This window comes from Pelmatolapia mariae, linkage group LG10_11 (assembly GCF_036321145.2).
Source record: "Pelmatolapia mariae isolate MD_Pm_ZW linkage group LG10_11, Pm_UMD_F_2, whole genome shotgun sequence".
Taxonomy (NCBI): Eukaryota; Metazoa; Chordata; class Actinopteri; order Cichliformes; family Cichlidae; genus Pelmatolapia; species Pelmatolapia mariae.
Genome location: NC_086236.1, coordinates 65351878 through 65373333, shown reverse-complemented (window position 1 = coordinate 65373333; position 21456 = coordinate 65351878). Strand labels below are relative to the sequence as shown.

Genomic DNA, 21456 nt, shown 5'->3' with positions numbered 1-21456 from the left:
TTGATGCTATATGAATATTTAGAACTTGTTGGAGCGCCATTACTGCAATCTTAAAATCTCAAGATAACATTATGTTTTAAAAAGGTAAATTATTTAATAAACAATTAAAAAAATATAATTATATATAGCATACAGAGGAACTTGAATGTCAGTCTGTAAAGTTGAGTGGCTTACTGAGAAACTTCCTGAAATCTTGTCGCAAGAAGGAAGAAAAAGAAAAGAGAGACGAAGATGAAAAACTTCAGTTTAAAGAGTCAGCAGACATCAGTGAGAAGAGAAGTTTTGAAGAACAAAGCAAAACAGGTAAAAATAAAATTTAATGTGTTTCAAAAAATCTTTTTAAAAGAAGAAATGTAAAGACTTTTTCACATCTGTAGCAGTGATGGTGAATAAGACCAGTATTTATGAATAAAATATTATGAGTGACCTAATGCTGTCCTCTTATTTGGCAGTTAATATACATTTATATTATATTATATATATATTATACATCTTTTTTGAGCTGTGTGATGTGAACTGTTGACTTTTTTTTATTTTATTTTTTGTTATGATTTCTGCATGTTTGCTTCATCTGCTGGATAAGTTATCCTGTGGAGGGAGAGACTGAACGTCTCGAGCATCGAACATGTTTGTTCTCATCTGGTCGGCTCTGTTTGTCTCTGTAAAAGGCAGCATTGCTGACACAGGTTTGTATCTTCTCCTTTACTGTAATTCTGCTATATTTGAATTTGATTTTTTATATTTGTATGTGACGCTCTTTTTTCTGAAATTTATCCAGATCATAAGAATTTATTATTACCCACAGTTCATCATAAATTTGTGTCTTTACTATCATCTGTTGGCTTGTGTGCCATTTTATTTTAATCTTTTGTTAAACATGTCCTGAGATATTGTTAATCAACATCCAGGAATATTTCATAGCCTGGATATAATAAGCTATGAAATGTGAAAACCATAGTAGCTGTGTAGGCTACAGCACAAACAAGTAGATTGTAAAAACATAAAAGTTACTGTAGTATCTTTAATTAGATATTATGTTTATTGTTGTAAACTAAATATTCTTTATCACTATATTTATATTTCCCTTTGCATTAACAGATGCCTCAGCCTGGGGACAACAACACTGTGACAGAGGATACTGTGTTACTCTGAGTGAGCGAGAACTAACAGCAGAGGCTGGACTCTGTGTTGTGATCCCGTGTTCTTTCACTACTGCTGCTAACTTTACACCCAACCATATAGTTTGGTACAAATGTGTAGCATCTCAAAAATTTTGCAGTGATGCTGACATAATATTTCACAGCAACAAAACCACAGACAACAAAGGTCAGGCTGCGTTTGAAGGACGAGTGTCACGTTTGGAACCTGATGTGAGTCAGAACAACTGCAGCATCATCATTAATGATCTGAAAGAGTCTGATTCAGGATCATATCAGCTCAGAGTTACTGGAGAACTGAATAAACAACCAAATGGATTCACATTCATTCCAAGAGTAACTGTTTCTTTTGAAGGTGAAAAAAGCTATTCCAAGAACAATCATGTGGAAAAAAAAATTCATGCAGACAAACAAGATATTTGTTTATGTACAATAACATATTTAGTATTTTTAAGGCCTTAATGAAGTATTCATTATTTTTGGGAATTGTTGACCTCTATGGTAGCTGGTAGGAACTGCTGCAGTTCCTGATAAAACTTGTGCTTTTCATTAACCATTTTCATTAAATATCTTATTATTTGAAAAAAACAGATTGATGTACTAGACAAACTTCAGATAGTTAATCTGTTTCTATAAATGCAATGTATTTCCATTAGGTCTTAATCAGAAGCCCACAGTAATGATTCCCACACTGACAGAGGGACAGCAGGCCACACTGACCTGCACTGCTCCTGGTCTCTGCTCTGGATCTGTTCCTGAAATCACCTGGACATGGAGAGGAGCAGGAGGGACTGAATCTTACATTACAAGAAACAGCACTGATTTCAAGACTGAGAATCTGACTGATTTCACACAGAGACACATCTCAACTTTGACCTTTAACGCTTCATCTGAACACCACAACACCAGTATCACTTGCAAGATTAACTTCAAAGGTAGAAAAACTACAGAGGAGACTTTGACTGTAAATGTGATCCGTGAGTACTTTGTAACCTCTGATTTTTTGTATTTATTTATTTATTTATTTCTTTTTTTAATCTATTGAATGATCAGCAGAGTCTTAAAAAGGAAATCACATGATTGTAAAATGTATATTGTTATCTCACAGATAAGAAAGAAATTATAATCATTGGGAATACAACTTTTGAGGAGGGAGATGTTCTGAATCTGACCTGCAGTGTTGAAAGTTTCCCTCCATCTCTGATTGTGTGGTCTAAACTTGGTTCTGACACAAACCTGCACAATGACACTGGATCAGCGACACTTGTCATCCCTAATGCAACAGCAGAACATTCTGGACAGTACATCTGTGCAGTTACATATACGAACAATACCCTGAAGAAGGATGTCAATATCACAGTGATATGTAAGTACACAACTTTGTGCTTTTAAGCAGAACATTTCTAGCAGTGGTCATATTTGTTTCATCTGGTACCTGAAATGGTGAGTTTAGATTAGTGTAATTCTTTTGAATAACTCTTACAGCCACACCTCGTTAAATATGTGATATCATCTCAACATCTGTGTATATTGGCTTTGAAATGTTTAGACAGTGATACCACTGACTACTTGTATTTTAAAAAATGTCAAAAATGTCATTTAATATAATTTTGAAAAGTTGAAGACGATGTACAAATGTATGTTCTTTATTTATACATGTAGATTAAAACTTTATTCAGAAAGAGGAACACTGTAGACTGCACTATACAGGGAAAGTAAGAGGAAATGTATTAAGAGCCTTTTGAAACCTATTATGATAATGTACAGTGACCAAATTGTAATTTGCATTTTATTGACATTTGTGGCATTTTACACTTTGCATTAATTAAACTCACATTGTTATCATTCTTATCCTTCAATTTTCTGGTGAATCATTGCATGTCAGTGTAACTTGCCCTCTCCATAAATATACGACTGAAATCACTGAAATGTATTTTACAGATAACAGGGCTGCTCAGATCATTGGGAATACAACTGTGAAGGAGGGAGATGTTCTGAATCTGACCTGCAGTGTTGAAAGTTTCCCTCCATCTCTGATTGTGTGGTCTAAACTTGGTTCTGACACAAACCTGCACAATGACAATGGATCAGCGACACTTGTCATCCCTATTGCAACAGCAGAACATTCTGGACAGTACATCTGTGCAGTTACATATATGAACAATACCCTGAAGAAGAATATCAGTGTCACAGTGATATGTAAGTACACAACTTTGTGCTTTTAAGCTGAACATTTTTAGCTGTGGTCATATTCGTTTCATCTGGTACCTGAAGTGGTGAGTTTAGATTAGTGTTATTCTTTTGAATAACTCTTACAGCCACACCTCTGTCATGGTTGGCTGTGTGGCAGGCAGGCAAGCAGGAGTGGTGGATCCAAAATGCAGGACTCAGACACGGGAGTTCAACTTAAAGCGCAGCTTTATTGCTGGGAAAAACCACCACTAAACAAAACTCATCTAAAGACAACAAAAACCCGAGAGAACTAAAACACTGAAACTGAAGTACTAAACAGGAGCGGGAGACTAAACACTGGTAACACGGAAGCAGAACACACAGCTAGTTGAGGGTACGACGCGACAGTGACTCAGAGAAACACAGGGTTTAAATACACTGGGAAGTAACGAGGGGAATGAGACACAGAAGGAGAGCACAGCTGGGGGAAATCAGAACTGACGAGACAAGGAAGCGTAAACTGAACACATTCACATAAGACAAGGACCTTCAAAGTAAAACAGGAAGTATGACACAGAGACGCGAACTTGACATGGTGGAGACAGCAACTAAGAAACACAGAGACATAACCAGTAGGGCAGAGGACTCGACGAACCAAAAGACACAGAGGGAAACTCAAGCATGCAGACACAGACTTACACAGAACAGAGGGGACACAGAGAGACATGAAGGGCAAGGGATCAAAACTAGAAACCATAGAATTAATCACACAAGAACAATAATACAAAAATCACAAAGAACTAAAAACGCTGGGTCAGGAGACCCAGGACCCTGACAACCTCGTTAAATATGTGATATCATCTCAACACCTGTGTTTATTGGCTTTGAAATATTTAGACAGTGATACCAATGACTACTTGTATTTTAAAAAATCTCAAAAATGTCATTTAAAATAATTTTGAAAAGTTGAAGATGATGTACAAATGTATGTTCTTTATTTATAGATGTAGATTAAAACTTTATTCAGAAAGAGGAACACTGTAGACTGCACTATACAGGGAAAGTAAGAGGAAATGTATTAAGAGCCTTTTGAAACCTATTATGATATTGTACAGTGACCAAATTGTAATTTGCATTTTATTGACATTTGCGGCATTTTACACTTTGCATTAATTAAACTCACATTGTTATCATTCTTATCCTTCATTTTTCTGGTGAATGATGACATGTCAGTGTAACTTGCCCTCTCCATAAAAATACCACTGAAATGCATTTTACAGATAACAGGGCTGCTCAGATCATTGGGAATACAACTGTGAAGGAGGGAGATGTTCTGAATCTGACCTGCAGTGTTGAAAGTTTCCCTCCATCTCTGATTGAGTGGTCTAAACTCGGTTCTGACACAAACCTTCACAATGACACTGGATCATCCACAATTTTCATTCAAAATGTGAAACCAGATCATTCTGGACAGTACATCTGTACAGTTACATATATGAACAATACCCTAAAGAATAACGTCACCATAACAGCAATATGTAAGTACCACACATTGTCACATTACTGGTTAACATCACCAGTGATGTCATCAGCAGCCTTATCATCTTCCAGGTTAATTTTGCAGTTGAAGCTGTGAAGAATGATTACATGCCAGTGTTGTTTCCGAACTCCTTAAATAAACCTCTGAAATATCCTCCACAGACAGGGCTGCTCGGATCATTGGGAATACAACTGTTAAGGAGGGAGATGTTCTGAATCTGACCTGTAGTGCTGAGAGCTTTCCTCCACCTGTGATTGTGTGGTCTAAACTTAGTTCTAACACAAAGCTGCACAATGACACTGGATCAGCTACACTTGTCGTCCATAATGTGACATCAGAACATTCTGGACAGTACATCTGTACAGTAAAACATCTGTACACAACTCTGACTTCATATGTTGATGTAACTGTGACTTGTAAGTAGATGGCATGTATCTTTGCCTGAAATTCAAATTAACGTTATATCTTGCAGCGTCCCCTGTTTTATGATTCTGATTACATGTTTATAGGGCATACAAAGATACAGAATGGCTCAGGATGTGTGCTTCAGTCTGAGGGTTTGACCTGTGTTTGCATCAGTGAAGGGTTTCCTTTACCTAACATCAAATGGCCTCTGTTGAATCACCACACTGAGTACTCTGTCGTTACCACTGTATTAAACCACACAGTCAACAGCACTGTCAGTGTAACTGTAAAAAACCATGGCAACAGCACTGTTGAATGTGTCAGCAACAATGGAAATGGAGAAGAAAGAGAAAACCTGCTGATCAATAACAACTTGTCCAAAAAAGATGGTAAGTTTTGTTTTTTTTGTTGTTTTAAATTAAAACCCTTTCTGTAACACTTTTAACCACTTGACATTTTTACTACCATTTTTTAACACATGTAATGACCTATGTAATTAAGACAATCCTTAGACTACAATTAGGTGTGCGGTATATAATTCAATGCCATATGCGAGTTAACAGGTTTTTCATGTTGTTTCCTTCGAGTGCAGAGCTGTCATCGGGTCTTAGGTGGCGATTTCTGGAAATTATCATTGCATTTTTGATTGGTGTAGTTCTTTCATCAGGTGTTTGCTTTTTGGCAAAAAAGTGCTACAGGTACTGAATTTATTTTTGTAGTTATTTTTAATGTTTCTCTGTAGATGCAATGTAACATTCATTCCAACATCATTTCTGTAAATATGCCCTTTTCTACAGAAAAGAAATGAAGAGTTCTGGACATTTGAATGACACTTTTGTGATGCTGACACGTCCAGATGATCCACTGGTATTTATGTTAATTCATCTTTTTTGATATAACTCTTTAAATAGTTCAAATGAGTTTCAGCACAAATATCTCGCATACATATGGTGGAAGTCTCACTGCTGCTGGTAATCCAGCAGTGATGCCACCTTTATTCTGCTAGGCGGTGTTTAACACAGCCTGGCAATTCTCAGGTGTACTCCAGCGCAATGCAGTAAGGGACAGATGGAGAGAGAAACCATGCAAATAGGATGGTTTGATTTAAAATATGACACATCTCAACTTTCTGTCACAGTAAAACTTTGATCTTCAATATTCATGATACAACAAACACGCAATAAAATAAATACACAAATACACAAATGGAAACCAGAAATACAGTAATGCAAGGTCCCTTTCTTGTGTAAAGCTGATTTTCAGGCCACCCAATGAGAACTCAAACCCTTTGAAGCATGAAAGACTATATACAAGATACATGGATGGTATTCACAATATTGGGCTGCCTGTAGCCGATAAATGACTGAAACTATTTACTTTGTACCTAACAGATATATGATGGTCAAGCATTACAAAACAACCAGACCCTAAACTCAAACAGTGGGACAAATGAAGTGAAATATGCCACAATTGATTTTTCCCTGTTAAAAACACACAGTGGCAGAAAGGCAGCAAGGATGCGAGAAAGCACAAAGACGGAGTACGCTGAAATCAAGAAGATAATAAAAAAAGAACAAGTAGATGATGGTGGAGAGGAAGGTAAAATGTTGGAGGGGGAGATGAAACACTGTGAACCAGAAAAGAAGGAAGGGGAAGATGAGCCAGTGTACTCCACTGTGAATGACATAATCGTTGATATTTGAGGAATTCTTTTGTATAGTTGCTAAGGATAAATATTGATCTCATCAGATGTAATGGATGGATGGATGGATTTCCATTTTGTGTTGGAATAACTAACTGTAAAACAATTTTCTCTATGCTGTGAACTTCACAAATATTAACAAATCAAATCTTACAGAGTGTTACCTCTGAATATAGTGCTCTGCAGTAGTTTAGTGATTACAAGTATTAGAAAAATGTTATGGTTAAGCAAATGTTCTATACCTATACTGCTTTACTATAAAATCTTGCCCAGTGACATTTAGCAGTAGCAGTAAATATAGTGGCTTATCTTTTTCTTGACTCTGTTCTTGATGTATTTTGCAGATTTTTTCAGGTGGCAGATGGCCAACACTGACATTGTCTGGTTAAATACATTTGAAAGTGTGCAGCCAAAGTGTGCCAAATGACCTTTGGAATTTTCTTTTTGTGCTTTCACAAAATGCCCTTTTACACCATGTTTTGTGCTTTGTATTCTTCCAGAAAAACATGTCTTTTTGTTAAGTAAATGCATTTATTTTTTTCCTCTTTTGCATAAGATCATTTATTTTCTTTTTCAGTTTTTATCCGGCACCATCATCAGGTTGACCAAATCATTTGTTCCATACCAAATAATCCATTTAAAGCTTTTGACATAACTAGCTTCAGTAGTTCTAATGCTAATGACAAAAGTCCCAAAACACTTCTTAAGTATACAATAACAATGCCAGTGTAAGGGTTACTAAAAACAACATACAGAAGTCTTTACAGCTTGATATTAGTTTACACAGAACTGATCAATAAAAATGACGCTTGTTTCTGTTATTTACTTGGTTTAAAACCTCTTGAGAACATTAGAGTTCAACACTATATATGTTTTATTGCCACCCCCCACAGGGCGCCCGGGACCCTGATAAGGATTAGCGTAAGAGAATGGATGGATGAATGAATGTGTGTAATTTAAGCGTTGTGTTAATGAACATTTTGAAAAATAATAATAAATCCATTCAGTTGATAAAATTTCATGTCTAGGAAGTATCATTCATTTCTAATAAATATGACTCATTCAAAACAGTCTGTCTCAGCTTAAATCTTAGACTGCTTGAGCTCCACAGCTGTTTCACCTTGTCAATATTCAGTGTTTCACAAATGATATAATTTAATATTCAGATTACTGCTATGTATATGTATGTGTATATGTATATAGAATATCCCATAAAACACTGGGTTCCTGTTCAGTTATTGCATTCTCTTGTTTTCGTTTATGTTTGTGTAAGATATCAGCCACACGCATGTGGGAAGGAGAATTCAGTCTAGTTCAGCTGCCAACTATTTGGAGTTGAGACTAGTTGACTGGTGTAGATTTTGGCCCTTCTCTGTTAAAGGGAGAGAAAGGAGGAATTTGGAAGAGAAAGCAGGAAAGTGAGCGGTTGCACGACACAGTTGCAGCTGGTTGCAGCAGCAGACTCCAGTGACAGATAGGGATATTTGAAAGGAAAATGGATTTAACATGGCCCGGATGGTTTTGCTTTTATAATAATTCAATTTTACCAGAAGAATTATTCAGTTTAATTAGGATTATTGTGGATTTGTTTTGATAGGACAGGATAGGAACCTGTTGCTGGACCTGTATATTATGGAAGTTTAAGGAGGAAATGCTTACTCTGTAATTAGGAGTTGACCAACCAGATAACATTCTTCAAGACCTAGAGAGGAAGAGCTTGAGAGTTGAATTCCCAGGATCTGGTGTGGAAACAAACTCCCTACTAATGCAAGGCCTATTAAGGTGGGGGGAAAGTCTTTCTCTGGAAGATGCAAGACTGCTAAGCAATTAACTGTTTGTAGTGAACACTACCTCCTGTTTACAACCATGCTGATAATTCTGACCCTGGTGTCCTTGGGCCTTGGATTGCAGGCCAGAACTACATCTTCAGGCACTCATCTGCTTCGAAAGAAAAATAAACCTTGTGATGGAATAAGCGTGATGAATTTCTATTGGTTTTCTACTGGTCACTGTTAGAACTTCTTCCTTTCTTGTACTGTGGCCGTTTTGTTCTGAGACTAACTTCTTAACAGCATATTTGCAGTTTCAGCATGCATGTTTATAGTACTGATAAGTAAAATGTATGACGTACGCCAGCTGTTAGTTTCTGTACAGCACTGCAGGTCTGATGCAGAAAGCCTAGTAACAGAGTATTGATCAATAAAGATAACACTTTTTTCTATTATATACTTAGTTTAAACTAATTTAATAACTAAACACAGAGACAGATAAGGTGCTATCACCTTTTAAGGAAAGAAAACAACAAAACTCAGGTGTTGGTCAGTAAACTGAAAAGTAAGTACAAAAGGATTAGTCACCAAACACACACTCCTCTCCACAGAGCAGGAGTAATTAATCACCATACATACAGCTCACTAGCTACAAACCAATAAGGCTCTCTGGCACTAGAGCTCACCTTTCTCTGGCCTTAAGTACTTCTTACTGCTGATGGGAGTTACCTGTACCAAAAAGATGGCACCTAAGGCAGGAGAGATGGCAGGACAGATGGCAGGACACACCCACACAAGGGCAATCTCAGGAAAAGGCCCTGCTAAGGCCGTAACAAGAACAATAGAGCTCAACACTGTTTTATTCCCCCCGCCCAGGGGGCCCAAGACCCTGATAAAGATTAGGGTAAGAAAATGGATGGATGAATGAATGTGTGGTATTCATGAATATTTTGAAAAATAATAACTAGCTGCTTTTAATAAATCTATTAAGTTGTTAAAATTTGATATCTGGGAAGTATCATTCATTTCTAATAAATATGACTCAGTGTTTAAGGTCAAAACAGTCTGTCTCAGCTTAAATCTTAGAATTCTGTGAAAGCAGGCATCAAATTCAGAGGAAAGTCAGTAAGCCAATCGTAATGTGACAAAGACTGAAGAGAATTTTTTATGACATATATAATGTTGGTGATCTCAATCCTCTGGGTCCAGCTATGTAGACTCACGCATACAACAATCTGCTGCACTGATCTTATTTTAAATGGTTAAAAATAATTTTCACAAATACACATGCAGAGCAGAGCAGTGCATTGCTATAATAATGTTAAAATGAATTACATAGCAATACTAAGAGCAGTAGAGATGGTGCAGAATATAAATGGATACATAAGAAGCTTAAACATGCAGCAGTGTTTGCAGAGAGGCAGCAAAAACTTCTGCATATTTGGGCATGAAATATGACTAAATATGCAGAAGTGTTTGCAGAGAGGCAGCAAAAACTTCTGCATATTTGGGAATGAAATATGACTAAATATGCAGAAATAAGGGGAATGAGAGAAGAGGAGTTTATTTTAAATTCTTAAGCTCTTTAAAGCATTCAATCTGTCTCAGGGAACTTTTTTTTTTAACTGAGTACAAAAGAAAGCACTTATATAGCAATAAAATAATGTTGTATCGGTTGTATGATTTTGAAGTAATGTAAAGATAAGCTAAATGTCATATACAAGTTGTGTTTTCACTCTAATATTGTGGGGTCTTTACCTGACAGTGTAAAGGGCCATGAGGTGAATGATGATGATTTGATGCTATATGAATATTTAGAACTTGTTGGAGCGCCATTGCTGCAATCTTAAAATCTCAAGATAACATTATGTTTTAAAAAGGTAAATTATTTAATAAACAATTAAAAAAATATAATTATATATAGCATACAGAGGAACTTGAATGTCAGTCTGTAAAGTTGAGTGGTTTACTGAGAAACTTCCTGAAATCTTGTTGCAAGAAGGAGGAAGAAAAAAGAGAAGAGAGACGAAGATGAAAAACTTCAGTTTAGAGAGTCAGCAGACATCAGTGAGAAGAGAAGTTTTGAAGAACAAAGCAAAACAGGTAAAAATAAAATTTAACGTGGTTCAAAAAATCTTTTTTAAAAGAAGAAATGTAAAGACTTTTTCACATCTGTAGCAGTGATGGTGAATAAGACCAGTATTTATGAATAAAATATTATGAGTGACCTAATGCTAGCCTCTTATTTGGCAGTTAATATACATTTATATTATATTATATATATATATATATATTATACATCTTTTTTGAGCTGTGTGATGTGAACTGTTGACTTTTTTTAATTTTATTTTTTGTTTTGATTTCTGCATGTTTGCTTCATCTGCTGGATAAGTTATTCTGTGGAGGGAGAGACTGAACGTCTCGAGCATCGAACATGTTTGTTCTCATCTGGTCGGCTCTGTTTGTCTCTGTAAAAGGCAGCATTGCTGACACAGGTTTGTATCTTCTCCTTTATTTTAATTCTGCTATATTTGTATTTGATTTTTTTTTATATTTGTATGTGACACTCTTTTTCTGAAATTTATCCAGATGATAAGAATTTATTATTACCCACAGTTCATCATAAATTTGTGTCTTTACTATCTGTTGGCTTGTGTGCCATTTTAATTTAATCTTTTGTTAAACATGTCCCGAGATATTGTTAATCAATATCCAGGAATATTTCATAGCTGGATATAATAGGCTATGAAATGTGAAAACCATAGTAGCTGTGTAGGCTACAGCACAAACAAGCAGATTGTAAAAACATAAAAGTGACTGTAGTATCTTTAATTAGATATTATGTTTATTGTTGTAAACTAAATATTTTTTCTCACTATATTTGTCTTTCCCTTTGCATTAACAGATGCCTCAGCCTGGGGACAACAACACTGTGTTAGAGGATACTGTGTTACTCTGAGTGAGCGAGAACTAACAGCAGAGGCTGGACTCTGTGTTGTGATCCCGTGTTCTTTCACTACTGCTGCTAACTTTACACTCAAACATATAGTTTGGTACAAATGTGAAGCATCTCAAAAATTTTGCAGTGATGCTGACATAATATTTCACAGCAACAAAAACACAGACACAAAAGCTCAGTCTGGGTTTGAAGGACGAGTGTCACGTTTAGAGCCTGATGTGAGTCAGAACAACTGCAGCATCATCATTAATGATCTCAAAGAGTCTGATTCTGGATCATATCAGCTCAGAGTTACTGGTGAACTGAATAAACAACCAAATGGATTCACATTCATTCCAAGAGTAAATGCTTCTTTTGAAGGTGAAAAAAGCTTTTTCAAGGACAATCATGCAGACAAACAAGATATTTGTTTATGTACAATAACATATTTAGTATTTTTAAGGCCTTAATAAAGTATACATTCTTTTTGGGAATTGTTGACCTCTATGGTAGCTGGTAGGAACTGCAGCAGTTCCTGATAAAACTTGTGCTTTTCATTAACCATTTTCATTAAATATCTTATTATTTGAAAAAAACAGATTGATGTACTAGACAAACTTCAGATAGTTAATCTGTTTCTATAAATGCAATTTATTTCCATTAGGTCTTAATCAGAAGCCCACAGTAATGATTCCCACACTGACAGAGGGACAGCAGGCCACACTGACCTGCACTGCTCCTGGTCTCTGCTCTGGATCTGTTCCTGAAATCACCTGGACATGGAGAGGAGCAGGAGGGACTGAATCTTACATTACAGGAAACAGCACTGATTTCAAGACTGAGAATCTGACGGCTTTCACACAGAGACACATCTCAACTTTAACCTTCAATCCTTCAGCTGAGCATCATGACACTAGTGTCACCTGCAACATCCACACAGGGGGAAAAAGTACAGAGAAGACTTTGACTGTAAATGTGAACCGTGAGTACTTTGTAACCTCTGATTTTTTGTATTTATTCATTTATTTTTTAAATCTATTGAATGATCAGCGGAGAGTTTTAAAAGGAAATAACATGATTGTAAAATGTATATTTTTATCTCACAGATAAGAAAGAAATTACAATCAGTGGTGTTACAACTGTTAGGGAGGGAGATGTTCTGTATCTTACCTGCAGTGTTGAAAGTTTCCCTCCATCTCTGATTGTGTGGTCTAAACTTGGTTCTGACACAAACCTGCACAGTTATTCTGGATCAGCCAGGCTTGTCATTGAGAATGTGAAACCAGATCATTCGGGACAGTACATCTGTGCAGTTACATATATGAACAATACCCTGAAGAAGGATGTCAATATCACAGTGATATGTAAGTACACAACTTTGTGCTTTTAAGCAGAACATTTTTAGCAGTGGTCATATTTGTTTCATCTGGTACCTGAAATGGTGAGTTTAGATTAGTGTAATTCTTTTGAATAACTCTTACAGCCACACCTCGTTAAATATGTGATATCATCTCAACACCTGTGTATATTGGCTTTGAAATGTTTAGACAGTGATACCAATGACTACTTGTATTTTTTAAAAAAATGTTAAAAATGTCATTTAAAATAATTTTGAAAAGTTAAAGACGATGTACAAATGTATGTTCTTTATTTATAGATATAGAGTAAAACTTTATTCAATTGTGTGCTGTTTGGTCAGAAATTGCTACAGGTGCAGCATTAACTTTAAAAATTATTATCAGGTTCTCTCCGTAGATAGATTTTAATATATATTTGTAAACATATTCTGTGAAAATTACCTTTTCTCCAGAAAAAAAAAGAGCTCCAGAAATTCGAATTAGACTTTGGAGATGGATTTTTCTTTGTTTGCATTTCTTATTGTCTTGGGTGAATAATAACCACAATCTTTTTTTTTTTTCAATAGATCCTATAGTTTTTAAATATTGATCTCTACCAAATGGTTTACTTATATGTTATTTAAATACAAGTACAGTAGATAATAAAGCTGCAATAAATAAAATAAAATACCAAAATATAATTTAATTAAGAACAAAAACTATCCAGAGCATTTATTCCTAGTAGTATGCCACAGAACATTGCTGATTTTCATTCCAGCAAAGGAAAATATTGTTTCAAACAACAAAAAGGTGCATTTCAGTATTTTTTTTATCTTGACTGCATCTGCACTTTAACTGCAGCAGCAGAAAAGTCTCACATTCAGGACAATGGTGATTGAATCGCGCGCTGCAAAATCATTTTGTATTTTCAAACACAAAAATAATTTTAAAAAAAGATCCAAAACAAAGGAAATATTTGCATTAAGCATTTCTCAACAACATTCTACACATCAGTCAACGTGACGAAATATGTGCAGTATGTATACAACTGTATACATGTAGAGGTTGACATCCAGCAGCTCACTGGACACATGTGGCTGTTTAGCCTCTCAGCTGTGGTTTCTGGAAACGTTAAAATAAAAAAAAGAAAAACTATTTGATATTATATGGGGGGAAAATACAAAGCTAAGCTTACATCTGTCACCTTTCTTTGCTCCCACAGCATTTTAGCCCCCCCATGTGTGTGTGTGTGTGTGTATGTGTGTTTACATATATAAAATATGTGTGTGCATCTGCTCTCTTCTGTCTTACAGCAGCTCGTGTGAAACACTGTGGTTCTTACAGTACAGTTCTTCCCTGGATTGTTGCTGGTGTATCTCTCACTTTGAATGCTTTCTGCATAACCTACATATGGTTCCTTTGGTATGTTTCTCCACATGTATTTTTATGTTTTTTTGACTCTTTGAATGCAGTCAAGAGTTTTAGACAATAATTGGCTTCTGTTTCTTCTCATCAAAGGAATTCAAGAAAAAAGGTGAACCTACATCAGGAGGAGAGAACCTACATGTCACTGCAAAAAGCGGATGTGTCACCAGATTATGATGTTATTGCACAACATATAAACTGAAAAGTCAGGTTTCAGAAAGCTGTGTGATTGTAATGGCAGCCTGTTGTCAATACTTTGGTGATGTAATTAATTTGTTTCATTGTATACTCTGGTATTACAACTTTTAATTTAAATTATCTATTAAATTAAAGCTTAATATTTGTTAATTAGTTTTTAAATTGCATTGTAAATAAATGAGATTTTTAACCCTGGAGAACCCATGGGGTCAGATCCGACCCCATGGGTTCTCCAGGGTTAATATGTAATATATTAAACTTTCTATTTCAATTTATACATAGAGTTTAATAAAATTGTTCAACGGTCTACAGCTGCAAATCAAGCTTTTTTTGTTCTTTTCTCTTATCTTTGAAGGTTTAGCAGGTTGTAGCTAACAAGGCAACAATTATTCTACTATTCTGTTCAATTATTGCATGCATTTGTTTTTGTTTGTCAAAGATATAAGCCACACACATGTGGGAGTGAAGATTTCAGTCTAGTCTGCCAGGTGTTTGGAGTTGAGTACTGGGATTAGTTGAATGGTGTAGATTTTGGCCCGTCTCTGTAAAAGATAGAGAAAGGAGGAAGGAGAGAGGTTGTACGACACAGTTGCAGCTGGTTGCAGCAGCAGAGTCCAGTGAGAGAAACTGATAATAGATTTAACATGGCCTGAATGGTTTTGCTTTCATAATAATTACATTTTACCAGAAGAAGGATTCGTTTTAATTAGGAATAGGAACCTATTGATTTGCTGGACCTGTGTATTATGGAAGTTTCAGGAGGAAACGGTTTTGAGGCCCACTTCTTAACACCATACTTGCAGTTTCAGCATGCTATTTTATAGTACTCATGAGTGAAACGTCAACAAAACTATTGAGTTTTTCAGAAGAATTGTTACAAAAAAGAAATGATCAACTAAACACAAATTTCCTCTTTTTTTTTGCAGCAAGTATCCAAACTGAAGTAGCTGATGGACACAGATACACAGATCAATTAGCATTTCATCTGATCCACACTTCAGACATCTGCCAGCAGTTAGTCTCTGTACAGCACTGCAGGTCTGATCCAGACAGCAACAGATTTGAGATTTCTCACAGATAATCACAGTATTATTGCTTTTTATTATGATTCGATTGCATTTAAGTGCCAATTTGACACCATTCGAGTGAACCAGACTGCCTCTAACTTTAAATATCAAAATATCTCACACCAAACTAAAGCTCACAGTAAGTCTGTTACTTACAAAGTGAGAACAGGAAGTTATCTGATGCCACATGTGGTCATGTTTGAGTAACGTCATTTCATGTGATATGTTTTTGATATTAGTTGACAGAGTATTGATCAATAAAAATGCATTTTTTTTCTATTATTTACTTGGTTTAAATCCTCTTGAGAACTGTTGTGTTCCCCTAAAAAGGTGCAGGGGATGAGGGAAGGTAACAAAAGGTATTCAGGTTGAAAAAAGGAGACAGGGAAGCAAAATGGTTAAATTAACCGGTATTTATTAATGTTTCTATTAATAACTAAACAAAGAGAGACTGACAAGCTGCTACCTTTTAATGAAAGAAAACTCAGGTGTTGGTCAGTAAACTGAAAAGTAAGTAAAAGAAGGATTAATCACCAAACACACACTCCTCTCCACAGAGCAGGAGCAATCAGTCACCACACACAGCTCACTAGCTGCAAACCAACAAGGCTCTCTGTCACTAGAGCTCACCAGATCATACTGTGAATCATACTCTGTGCGGCTGAGAGTTTCTCCATATGCATATGCTTTTCTGAATAAAGAGTTGAAGTTGGACTTCACGTCTCCGAGTGACTTCTTGCTATCAAAGAATCTGGTGAAGCTGGTGTGCTTCGATAATGTGTAACTGTAAGTATTTTCAAACTGAATTTCCACCTGCAGTACCTGATCTAGCTGATTACACACAATCAATATATATTATTAGTATAATATATATATGAAAATGGTATTCTTGGTATTCTGGTATTCTTGACAGGGGCAATAATGACTAGCAGTATATAGAGTAATTTACAAGACACTTTTCACAAAGACAAAGGAAACAAATAAGAAGGAGGAAATGACATAAATGACATTTCAGTTTAAAGTAGAGACACTGGGATTGATCACTCATAATCATCTGACTCACTGAATAGTAGTGAAAGTTAAATTTATTAAAATAGCTACAGAACAGCTAGATACATACTGAAGAAATCAATAATATGAAGCAAGATATATGGAATTATGTAGCAAAGAAGAAATTGATAAATAACTCTAAATATGTTTTATATTTTAGATCACCCTTTGCTTTGTTGATAGTTCTGCAAACCCTTGACCTTCTCTCAATGGCTAAGTCCAAAGATGGCCGCATTTGTAGGCAATTATGTCACAGTGACACGACGAAGTCTGTCCAAATTCGAAGAGACCTCCAAATGGGGCAACAAATGCATCCTCCTTTCTCCCAGATTTGAAGGGTGGGTCGGGTGTATCCTTCGTGGCCCACCATATCCCAGGATTCATTGCGGGTCATACAGGAGAATTTTTCTCTTAACAATCGCGGATGAAGTGGGAGTTAATGTTGGAGAGGAATACACTTTTAAATGTAAGTACATGAAAAACTGGTGGTACAAAAGTAAAATTTTTGTAGTGGTTGTGTTGTTAGTGTCACAAAATGGCTGTGTGTAGGCAGGAGAGGACCCAAATGCAAAACTCACCGAGATGGAACATGAACTCAAAAGCACGGCTTTATTGCTGAAAACAAGGGAAAACGGTACAAAATTGGGAAAACTAACAATAAATCATACATGAAAACACAGGGAGAATCACACAGCTATGTGGGAGGACGCGACACTGAACACAGGAAGACAGAGGTGTTAAATACACACATGAGGTGATCAGGAGAAGTGGCAACACATGGGGAAATGGCTTAAACAAATGAACATAACGGTGTCACAGGGGAAGTGTAAAACTAAACACAATGAAGACACGTTTCGTTACTCATCCAAGTGAAGAACTGAAGAAGTGCGCGTACCCACGTGTCTATGTGAGTGCACGTGAGTGAGTGTGCATGTGGATGTGTGAGTGTAACAGTTTAAGCACTGTGTTCGTGTGTGTGTGTGTGTGTGTGTGTGTGTGTGTGTGTGTGTGTGTGTGTGTGTGTGTGTGTCTCTGTGTACGTGACTCCCTGCCGGTCATAAAAGTCCATCTCCCTTCCAGACCACAATTATCAAGTTACAAACTTTGAGACCCCCACCCAGGTATCCTCTGGGGAATTTCCACTCAGCATTAACTCCTCTTTGTCTTACTTTCACAGTTCAACTGGGGGGAGGGTCTCCTAAGATCTACTCCTAAGTTCATGACACAGTCAGGCCTTCATTTATATCCAGGGCAGTGTCAGTGTCTCACAATTCTATATCCTATCTAACACATTCCTAAACTCTAAAATAAGCTAAACATTCCTACAGAACTCATTTTATTTACAGGTATTTTTAACGTGAACATAATGCTAACTCTGAACAATTTTAAATGGATATTTATTTAATAAGAATAAAGTAAATAACAATAACAATAAAACGAGAATATTTATAATGCATCAACAAAAATCAGGCCTGGGATCCTCCTGGTTAAAAAAACAGTCCAGGACTGGGACACTAAGGTTAATCTTGCAGTACAAGGGTCTGTTTACATTTTCAGGTGTCTGTGAATTCAACCCTCCATAAGTTGAAAATTTTCATTTCCATCAAATGATGTGACATCTTTTCATTCCTAGATTGAGGGAGCCTTGTTGCATTCTTTTAAGACAGTTCTCACTTTCTAGAGGGCGTCATTTTCTATCCCCCCTTATTAAAGACATCAGATCATTTGTTACTCTGACAGACGGCCTAGTCTTAAGGAATCTGTCTCAACTTACTTATCATGACCAGGTATCAGTAAATCCAGGTCTGAGGTTATTTGAATCATGCTTATAACACAGATATGCTGAAGAATGTTTTGGTGCCAGAATGTGCCAGAAAGTGTTAATGTCGCCTTCAGACATGATCTGAGTGTGTGTGATCTGTGGTAAATCAATCAACCTTGTATAAATTTGTTTTTTGATAGTTCAATTCAGTTATCATTGTGTCTGGTTTACGTGCTACTACCTTCCTTCAATTCTTCCCACACTGCCTTAGAAACCCATGATCCCTTCTGGAATCTAAGGCCCACAGTTGTACTAGCACAACAACAGCATTCAGGTTTTGGGAAACTCACCTGCCTGCCCATGTTTTTTGATTCATTTTTACCATGGTAATGCAGGACTGGCTGTTAATATTATGCTAGATGTTTCATACACTACAAGGCCTCCTGTAGCCAAGAAAAAAAAAATCAGTTTTCTTAATCTATTACATTATTCTACATTATTTTCTTATATAGTTCTACTTATTGGACTCTATGTAGACCATTACAAATCTAAAAGTAGCTGAGTATTTAGTCAATTGAGATCAGACATGGGCATCGCATGGCCTGCAGGCCATCCTTTGGTTGTCCCTTACTGGCAGCATGAGGTTAATGGGAAATCACTGTCTTTTGACATTTTTATGGAAAGTCAGAATACAGCATTGTTTTACAAACCTACATGTGTACGTGTATGTAGCTTACACACTGGCAGTGTTGAAAAGATTACTTTCAAAATGTATTCCACTACAGATTACAGAATAAATGCCCCAAAATGTATTTTGTAACGTATTCCGTTATGTTACTCAATGAGAGTAACATATTCTGAAAACTGATTACTGAATACTGATTACTTAATATAGTGTCTGGGTCAGTAGCCTTACATTAGTTTATGTTAACTAACTAATAACAAACAAATAACACTATGGAAAGTAAGGACTCTAAAACTAAAAGTTTAAGGGGGTCATCTTTATACTTTCCCTGGCTGCAACAGTGAGTTTTATCTTAAGAAACTAAGGATATAATGTCCACTTTCACTGTCTCTCTTTAACAGTAATTAGAATTGAAGAGTAAATCTATGCAATATTAATTTCATGCATAAAGGGACACCATGAGTTTTAGCTGAGAATATGTTTCAAATCCTTGGCATGTCTTCTTTAACAGTTAATCTTTTTGAAAGTACATTTTAAGCAATTGCTTAATTAAGCTTCAGTTCTTTCATCAAGCTGATTGTCAGGGCATTTAGTGTTTAGTTTTACACTTCCCCTGTGACACCGTTATGTTCATTTGTTTAAGCCATTTCCCCATGTGTTGCCACTTCTCCTGATCACCTCATGTGTGTATTTAACACCTCTGTCTTCCTGTGTTCAGTGTCGCGTCCTCCCACATAGCTGTGTGATTCTCCCTGTGTTTTCATGTCTTTAACAGGTATATAATAGTCAAGCATTACAAGACAATCAGACTCTAAGCTCAAACAGTGAGCCAAAGGAAGTGGAGTATGCCAATATAGATTTTTCTCTGTTGAAAAGAAACAGTGGCAGGGAGGCAGCAAGGAAGCAAGAGAGCACAAAGACAGACTATGCTGAAATTAAGAAAGCGGTCAAAGAACAATGGGGAGATGATGCTGGGGAGGAAGGAGATATATTGGAGGGCCAAGAGAAGAATGTGATAATGGAGTTGAAACACTGTGAACCAGAAAGGGTAGAAGGGCGAGATGAGGCAGTGAGTGAAGTGTGAATAATATAACCAATGGAATTTGAGGAATGTTTTGTTATGGAGTTAATTAAAACCATTATTAAGGTATCAGAGTGTCCATTTAGGAGCCCAAGATGGAACCATCTCAATGATTAATGGTCTCAGATTGGTTTTTGATGTTTTAATTGAGAAGTATAAATATATTGGCATATTGGTCAGCCAAAAATATACTTCTTAAAGCCCATTATAGTTCTCATTTTGAGCAAATATTAATCAACTGAAATTTTTCAGGAAAAGGACAGGTCAACTTTTCTCTCTCTCAGCTGTTTTTACACAGTCTAATAATATTAACTATTTGATTTGAGCAAAAGTCTAAATTAAAATTGTCTTCCCACTAATGAGTTGGAAGGCACATGGAGGCACATTATTTTAGGCATAATATGGAGGCACATTTAGCAGCGCTTAGCTGAGAACTGGCAGGATCGGCCCAAGGCTAGCCGGGGTTCTTGCTTCTCCAGCACTTCTGTGTAGCTGTCAACCATGACCCGCATTCATCGGTCCCTAGAGCACAGTCTTCTAGTGACCCCACATTGTTGAATGATGATTTGTAGTCCTGTGTCCTAAAACCATTCCATATCTGCAGACCCCTGGCCCAAACATCAACACAAATGACAACTTAAACCAGTGTGTCAGCAACATTGACATGCTTTCTTTCCCAGCATGTGATACATTGAAATTGAACGTTCATCTCTGCCAGTCAGACGACACAAGCACTCACACAGCCCTTAAAATCTGTTTCTTCTACCTGAATATTGCTGTCCTTTCTCTTTGAATAGAATAGAGAATACAATAGAAAAATACAAGTGGCTGTATTAAGTTAGAAAATATGTAGTAAACAGATATAACAAAATCTGTAACATTTTTGTGGTTACAAATAGTTGAGGTTATTGCACATTTTGCGGATGCTGAAGGATGTTTCAGAGCAACATGTGTCCAGCAGAGGGCAGTGTTTGACTAATGACGTAAATGTTAACCTATTTATTTTCAGGTTAGACGGTATTATCGGCTGGTATCCACAGATTTTGTCTTATAATTCTAATTGTAGTATGTTTGTGATTTCCTAAAGTGTGTGTAGTAACAGAGAGAAATATCTCTTACTTCTAACTGAACAGTACTTTGTTTAGGCAGCACGACATCATTTTTAAGA

At 36.3% G+C, this 21456-nt stretch overlaps 1 protein-coding gene across 1 annotated transcript; it reads left to right on the top strand.

Moving 5' to 3' along the window:
* Positions 1-625: 625 nt before the first annotated feature.
* On the top strand, positions 626-20291 carry LOC134635524 (sialic acid-binding Ig-like lectin 16). Its single transcript, XM_063484900.1, has 7 exons — positions 626-686; positions 1099-1512; positions 1814-2134; positions 2266-2523; positions 3099-3356; positions 12348-12676; positions 19983-20291. The coding sequence occupies exons 1-7, from the start codon at positions 626-628 to the stop codon at positions 20289-20291; spliced, it is 1950 nt and encodes a 649-aa protein (XP_063340970.1).
* Positions 20292-21456: the final 1165 nt, after the last annotated feature.